The sequence below is a fragment of the Micropterus salmoides genome, unplaced genomic scaffold, assembly GCF_014851395.1.
Source record: "Micropterus salmoides isolate LMB-PRFRI ecotype aquatic unplaced genomic scaffold, ASM1485139v1 Ms_hic_scaffold_7, whole genome shotgun sequence".
In the NCBI taxonomy this organism is placed as follows: Eukaryota; Metazoa; Chordata; class Actinopteri; order Centrarchiformes; family Centrarchidae; genus Micropterus; species Micropterus salmoides.
In genome coordinates this window covers 34,920,074-34,928,141 of record NW_024044459.1, presented here as the reverse complement: position 1 = coordinate 34,928,141, position 8,068 = coordinate 34,920,074, and the positions used below count along the sequence as shown (strand labels likewise).

The window sequence follows — 8,068 nt, the reverse complement described above, 5'->3', positions numbered from 1 at the left end:
CACTCAGGCTCCCCCCCCCCCCCCTATTCTAAATCTGCATGGTCTTCCGTTTGTGTGTTAGAAGAACATAAAATTAGTAGACAGTGATGAGTTACTGCATCTTCTGGCGTATCCTGAAGTGTGGGACACAGCTTTTACCAAGGACCTGCAGAGCACTCAGTCCAGTCAACACCACGTCATTCTACAGGGACACCTACTGGACACAAGTGGTCAAATCAATCCCAGAAGTGACTGCGCTAATGCCATGACATCCATTACCAATGTTCGCTCTCCGAAGTCAAACCGATCATTTAATTACAGGCGGTGTGAAACTGAATTTCTTAAAATGGAAAGGAATCTGGCTACCCAACTAAAGTTACACTTTGAAGAGAAGAATGTGGAAAATAGCAGAATTTAAAGACCCTGAAATCAATTTTCTCAACCAGCGTCTCGCTTTGAGATACGGGGTCAACACCCTCAACAGTATTCAGCAGCGTTTGACGGCAGTTTGTGGGGTTGTTTCCTTACGTTACCAGTCCTAATCTCACCCACACGGTCCTGATGAAACTGACGAGCAGAGCTTTTTGAGTTATAAACTCTACTACATAAGTTTGTTTTTTAATCACACATGGCTTGTTGTTTATTTAGTATTAATGTTATGAAGAATACTTGGTATTTAATTAAAAAACATAATTTGGAATAAAATCTTTTGACGCTTTTGTTTTGCAGGACTAGAGCCTGACACCAGCTGTATGAAAGGTTGTCACAATTTGTCGGGTACCTAATGTGCAAAACACAAGCAACTTAATCAAGCACCTCCAGAAGAACACGATTCAGACTGAGGAATACAGCTTATTCACTACAAACAGGTATCCGATACGTACTCTGACGATACCCAAAGCCCAGGTATTGGTATCGGGACTTAAAAACACCAGATCAGTGCATCCCTAATGACGACTACTTCAGTTTAACTGCAAACTTTAAAAAGCTCAAGGAAAACATGAATGGCTCAACATAATTTATTTTCATTTTATGTTAAAATGTACAGAGTTCTTTGAAAGTACTTGCTAAGAAAGAAAGAAAAAAAAACAGAATAAATGGAAATACATACAGGGACAGAGTAGAGAGTTGAGGCCGCTGAGCGCACATCAACCTTCACTGTGTGCCCAGCTGTGACTCCTCTCTTTATTTTGCGCTCTCTCTTAGCATACAACGCGACATGTACAATTACAAAGGATACAAAAAGGGAAGCGATATAAACAGACAGAAATATACTGAGCTCCTTTTTACATGCCTCTTAAATGTAAGGAAGTCATCCTATACACACACAAGTAAAAAAAAAAAAAAAAAAAAAAGAGAAAAATGCCAAGTGACCTTTAGATATTTGTATTCCTTTTGTTTAAAATAGCATTAATATACTACACAAAGATAGAAAAACTCTAGAGATGAGATGGAATGGAGAGGTTAAAGGCATCTTAAAGTCACTAAAAGTGAGTGGTAATTTTTTTAAATTTTGAATTTCTTAGTAATTATTACCCAAGAGGCGAGCTAAAAAATATGTATTGTTTTTTTTTTTTTCCTGAAACAGAAGTGAAAAAAATGACAGTACCAATATCAATGTCAGAGTTTCCTTTTTATATTATAGAAAAAACATTTTCTCTACAATAGGTTTTCTAAAGTCAAAAAGAGTCAGCTTGTGTCATAAAAGAAAGCTGCCCAGTCTGATAAAATTCAGAAAGAAAAACAAAACGAAAAAACAGAACAGAACAATACACACAAATAAAGTATGCAATGTCAGATCTGTAACAAAACGAAAACTCCTCTTTTGACTTTGAATACTGGTACATGGAGCGACAACATCAACCGTTTCTCCCCCCCTCCGCCCCCCGCCCCCAGCCAGTCAAACGCCGTATCCAAAAGGACCTCGACCATTAACTCACCGCCGACCCTGCTTTTGTACGAGTGTGCCTCTAACGCGAGGGCCGAACCGCGCACTAGATCAGGCATTTAGGCACACCTTTCACAAAGGCTAACTGTCTATACTGCCATGTTTCTAGCCAATGAGAGTGCAGAATTTTGCAGAAATAAAGGAAAATACAATTACAAAAACAAAAGAAAATTTAAAAAAAATATACAGTTTTAACAGAATACACCATTCAAAAGCAGAATCCTCGACCTCTTTGGGCCGCTAACACTTAAGGAGAGGAGGTCAGCTATAGTTAACTGACTTTCCTTAAAGCAGTTTAACAGAAATCCCACCGTTTGTTCTGCATTCCCTAAACTGCTAAAAAAAAGGCTGAAAAAGTACACCGTCTGTCAGTGGAGTGTGGACAAGAACAGCTGAATGTTGTACTTTCCTGAGCTAGCCGCCAACTGGAGACAGCTAGCCAGTGTATGTGTGTGTGTGTGTGTGTGTGTTGGATATTGGGAAGTACCAGAATATTTACATCTAAACGTTTCAGAGTGGAAAATAATGCTACTTGTTTCATTTATGGACATAAGACAGTAACGCTCTTGTCTCTTCTGTGTCTTTTTTTTGGTACAACACCGTCCATCCGGGAAGACAAGAGACTCTGGAAACAGCTCGACCTCTCAAGACTCCGGAGGCGCCGGCTCGTCTTTGCTTTTCTGGAACTGGGTGAAAAGCCGTCCGACGGAGACGCTTGGGTACTTCTGAGAGAGCACGAGGGCGTGTCACCAATTCAGAATGCCACACATATAAAGACCAAAGCATATAAGAGGTCGGACTGCACGTGAGTATTTCAAAAAACAATCAACAAAAACAACAACAACAAAAATAAGATTCAACATTATGTTTAACAAAACAAAAGTCCACCTACAAAGTTCCATTGTCTTTTTTTCAAGGTAAGGCTTCCTATATCATTTAAAAGATTGTGTGCATGGTTGAATATATTCAGGTAACCATTGTTTTCATTCAGTCACGACAAAGCGAGGTTCTCCTGTATTGTCTTTCTCTGTGTATCTTCCTCGTCATCGTTGCCCTCCCCTACTCTCCTCCTGCACTTCCCGAGGAGGAGGAGACTCCTCGCGCCTCTGTAAGGTGAACCCACGTTACTGAGGACCGTGTAAGCCTGGCCTGGAGCAGCACAGCACGGCTGAGGTCCATGTACACGCCGAAAACCGGAATCCTACCGGCTTGCTCCCATACGCGGCCGGCCGGGAGGGGCGGGGAAACGAGCCCAAATAAAAAAAGGGACAAAATGACAACATAGAAAAACAGGAAACCCAAAGACCCTCTCTGTCTCCGGTCACCTACGCTCCCCTGGTGCCTGTCGTGGCCCCGGAGGGAGGGTGAACAGGAGTAATGGACATTTAGAGTACAGCGAGTATCAGCTCTGGACCCAGGTGTCCTTTGTCAGTTCTTAGCTGCTCATCTGCTCATGTAAGGTGACTGTTTTGGGACACCGGCGTAGCTGTGATGGGAGGGACCAGTGTACATCATGTTGCCGTGGTGATTGGGCTGCATAGGCTGCTGCGGGTAACCCTGCCCTCCCATCATGCCCATCTGCATCTGCATGGGGTACTGAGCTGGCTGATTCATGTAAGGGGAATTGCCGTGATAACCACTGTTCATCATGGGTTGGGGCATTCGGTAGCCGGCCGACATGGCGTTGAGTGGCGTCATGTTCATGGAATTGTACGGCGCTGGCGTGGGCATTAGGTTTGGCATCATACCGCGCTGCACGGCCAAGGTGCGCGGCGTGCCCTGCATGGTCACCGCCCCTGAGCTGCGGCCATAGAGCTGCTGCTGGTGTGGGGCCGGGGCCAGCTGCTGAGTGGCTTTGGACCGGATGGAAATATGGCCCTTGACTGTGGCCATCTGGCCCTGTAGCCGCTGCGTGTGAGGCGGGGGTCCCAGACCGATGTTGGTAGTGGGCATGTTGCATTGCAGCTGCAGGGAGCCCAAGTTCATGGAGCCAGAGCTAAGGTTAGGAGGTGGGGTCATAGTGGGCTGGCCCTGAGGGAGGGAAGTGTGTGGTGACGGGGCCAGCCCGGGGTTAGAGAGGGAAACACTGGTGGCGTAGGAAGTGACAGAGGCTGAATGAGAGTAGGGCATGGCGTGCGGGTCCATGATGGTGTTGGTGAGCTGCTGGAGTTTGGCCAGGCTGAAGGTTGCTGAGGGCTGGGGGTAGCCCCCTGTACCAAAGTCCTGACCCATGCGCTCATACAGGGTGCGGCCTCCTCCTCCGCCTCCACTCTCAGGTATTTCCATGATCATGGGTGTGGAGGCGAAGCCATTACCCATGCTACACTGGGACAGGGCCTGCTGTTGTTGCTGCGGTGGTGGGGCTGACGGAGGAGGCTGAGGGTTGGGGGCTTGTTGCTGCTGCTGAGGAACCTTTTTTTGGGATTGCTGCTGCTGCTGTTGCTGCTGGTTGGTGCTGGGCGGCCTCTCGATCACACCACAGCTCTGAGGAGACTTAATGCCGCAGCTGGGGGTGTTGGATGGCGGTGGGGGTGGCGGGGGCTGGGGCACAGCACTGCCTACATTACTGGCACCTGGTCCGTTGTTGGGCCCCGGTCCTGTTTGCTGGATGAGGCTACAGCTGCCCATCGCTAGTTGGGATCCTCCAGTTCCTGTGGAGGATGTGAGGCTGGGGGCGGGCACAAAGGAGCAGCTGTTGGACTGGGAGGAGGACGGGGTGGCCGAACTTGAAGAAGAGGAGACTGATGACGAGGAAGCCGTGGAAGCTCCTACAACTACAGAAGCTGACATTCCCCCTCCGTTGCCACCATTCCCGGTCCCGTTGCCCCCTCCGCCTATAGTGGAGTCATAGCTGCTGGGGTTGTCGTAGTTCTCCGTCGTGCTCTCTATGCTGCCGAGGTCGCTGAAGCCGCTGTCCACCACCTGCTGCGAGTGGTCGGACACAGACGGCACGTCCATCATCGGCGACGTCTCCATGTTCTGCTGGGACGGGGCAGATAGAGAACTGGGATGCTCCGGTGTGATCTGGGTGTAACCCCCTCCAGCACCACCACCACTGCCCCCTGTTCCGGTGGGGCCCGGCGTCCCTCCCCTCTGACCTGCTGGTGTTGTGTCCATGATGCCCGAGGGCAACCCTGGACTATTTACCGAGCGCACAGATTGACTGGGCAGGGGCGGCACTGGGGGATTAGGGAGGGGGCTGCTGTGTTGGGAGGCCCCACACTCCTCCACTAACGCCAGGGCCTCCTCCTCGGCCTCCCCTGTGTGACTGTAGCTCTGCAGGGTCCGGCAGGCAGCTAGGGTCTCCTCGCAGTCCTGGTAAGCCCCGTGGTGTGGCTGGGGTTCAGTCTCTTCGTCCTGGGCTTCCCCCTGTGTCAGGGACTGGACAGCCTGCATAGTCTCCAGGTCCAGCTCATTGGAGTGGTGATGAGGGTGGTGTGGGTGATGGTGGCCCAGCTCCTCTTTGAAGTCCGAGTGCTGGTGGGGGTGGGAGTGCGGATGTGTGTGTTGGGGTTCCATCAACAGCGTGACGTCCTTGTCATCCGAGTGCAGAGGCTGGAGCTCCATGGGCTCAGAGGGAACAGACATGGCCGTAACCGTTTCCACTGCCGCAGCCGCCGCAGCCGACTCCTCCTGCTCTCTGCGCCGCCTCTCCTCCTGCTGCGGGTCGGCTGAGGAGGGTCGACATTTTGGCTCCTGCGCCTCCTCCTCAGCCTCCTCCTCCTCTTCTTCCTCCTCCTGCTTGCTGACATAGTCCCGGGCCACGCTGTTCTCCATGTCTAAAAAAGCCTCTCCACCTTGGGGTTCTTCTTTGACCGGAGGAGAGCTCGCACGGGAGGCCGGCTCCTCCTCCTCATCTTCATCGTCATCGTCATCTTCAGAGTCCTGACTTTTCCTCTTCTTACTGCTGCTGTTGCTCTTGTCCTCCAAGTGTCCGTCACCTTCATCATCTGCATCATGGTCTTCGCTGCGCCTGCTTCCTGAACCCGGTGTGACTGCTGCTCGCCTGCTGATGCCGCCGCTGCCACATTCCTCTTCCTCCCTCTCCTCGTCGTCATCGTCTTCTTCCCTGTCACCCATATCTGTATCCTGAGGCCGAGACTGTGGGGGCCGGGGCCCTGAGGTGGAAGAAGGGGACAGCAGGGGACGGGAGGGTGGACGGTGGCAGGGTTTGTCCTCCTCCCAGGCTCTTTCGGTCTCCTCCTCCTCATCCTCTTCCTCCTCTGGCTCAGAGGTGGGAGGTGGTTTGGGGGCAGGTTGTGGTGGCTGGCAAAGGGCGCGGTTCTTCGGCGGTCTCCCTCGCCTCTTGGGTACCTTCTGTTCAACGGGCTTAGGTAGATAGTCATCTTCTTCATCAGAGTCTTTGTGTTTGCCGTCTCTGTCGGTGCTGGTTCTGCAGACTCGCTTCGTGTTGCGGTCGTCTGTCTGGAGCAGCTGAGGATCTTTGCCCAGCTGCTGCTCCAACAGCCTTCGTCTTTCCTGCTCCTGCCTCTCCGCCTCCTCCTGAGCCCGCTGCAGGTACCAGCTCCGGGGCTTGCGCCCAGGCTTCATCTTGATTTTGGGGGGTGGAGGATCCCCACTTTGAGCCTGGCTGTCTGCGGTCGCAGGTGGTTTTCCAGGTCCCCGTTTCTTCCAGTGCAGTGGTTTGCGGCTCTTTCCCTTGGGCCAGCCTTTCTTCTTCTTGACTGGGACCTCGGGGTTGCCAGACATGGTCTGTGAAGGAGCTGCTGGCAGAGCAGCCACAGGCTTCAGCACAGGTGTTAGCTCTGAGAGGAGGCAAGAAGATAAGACTGCGTTAGATTAACTGTGTATACACAAACCAGTATTTACTACATCCTGCCGTCTGCTCACCGTCTTCCTCCGAATCTGTGAGGTTGGAGTGCCGGCCCCTTTTGGGTGCTGGGTCTGACAACCTCAGAGCAGAGCGGGCTGGGGGGTAGCGGTGCAGTGGGTGGCCCAGGGGGGTCTCCTCCTCCAGCCTGGGCATAGGCCTCTCCGAATCTGAGTCTACAAAGGGCTCATCCAACACCTCTGTGGTCTCAGAAATCGTCTCCGTCACCACGCTGCTGTGAGGGTGGCTGCGCTGGCGAAATCGACGCTTCCTCAGCGGCTTCTAGGTAGAAACAGGACGGGGAATTAAGTGTGCACTTGACATTTACTTTAAAATGACAACTACAGACCCAGACTGAGATTCAAGATGATAAGTTCATGGCACGAACACAAATCCAGGTTTAACTTCAACTGAACGCTAAACTTTTTTCAATTTTTGTGCTGCAGACAAATGGATCGTAACTCAATCTTAACTCTGAGATTTAAACATGATTTCTTTATCAGTACTTCTGGACACCGTTAGTTTCTTACCTTGCATTTGAGCCCCATGGCAGGCTTGGTGAGGATGGGTGGGGAGCACGCCCCTCTCTCTTCGTCATCTTCGTCATCGTCGTCGTCCTCCTCTTCACTGCTTTCACTGAAGCAGCTCTTCCTGACGGGCGGGGACTCGTTTAACCTGGACACCACAGGAAGCTGTGCCAGCCCCTCCCCGGGCCCTTCCATCAGTCTGGGCTTAGGGCCTCTCTTTTTCCTCGGCGGCCGCCCTCTTCTTGTGGGGGTTATGGAGGGGTGCCGAGCCATGTCCAGTGAGTGAAAGGCTGGCGACTCTGTTTGTCTGTCGAGGGAGAAAAGGGAGGGGGGGCCGCTGGTAGAGCCTGTGCTTTTTCCTTCCTCTGTTCTCTCCTCATCTTCATCGTCCTCGTCCTCCACTGGGCGGATCTTAGGTGGCCGTCCCACCCGTGCGCCGTCTTTCACCTTGCCCCACGGCCAGTTTTTGGGTGGGCGTCCCCGTGGTCTGCGTTCTCCATTTGCAGGGGGAGGGGGTCGTGGTGGATCTGGGACTGGGGGTGGACAGCGAATGGGAGTGGATGTGGAAGTAGGAGAGCTGTGGCTAATGGGAAACCCCAGAAAGCCCTTTCTTTCCTCTTCATCCTCCTCCTCGTCCCTCTGCTTCCCTTGACGCATGTGCCAGGACAGTGGTGGGGCCTTGTGACTTGGTTTGATCTATTTACAGATGAAGTGAAATAAAATCAATAATTAAATCGACACAAATCCGTTACCATTACCTCCACTTAGAGCAAATACAAATTC

The 8,068-nt window shown here is 51.5% G+C and overlaps 1 protein-coding gene across 3 annotated transcripts in view; it reads right to left on the bottom strand.

Annotated features, from left to right (window-relative positions):
* Positions 1-982: 982 nt before the first annotated feature.
* The window catches only part of kat6a (K(lysine) acetyltransferase 6A), a 32,019-nt gene continuing 24,933 nt past the window's right edge, over positions 983-8,068 (bottom strand). For 2 of the 3 annotated variants that reach the window (XM_038702542.1, XM_038702544.1), the window contains exons 15-17: positions 7,289-7,981; positions 6,779-7,040; positions 983-6,693 (exon numbers count right to left, since the gene is read on the bottom strand). In XM_038702542.1, coding sequence (XP_038558470.1) covers positions 3,371-6,693; positions 6,779-7,040; positions 7,289-7,981 — 4,278 coding nt within the window. In that variant the 3' untranslated portion in view covers positions 983-3,370. The remainder of the gene's footprint in view (positions 6,694-6,778; positions 7,041-7,288; positions 7,982-8,068) is intronic. The other variant, XM_038702545.1, reaches the window with a different exon arrangement.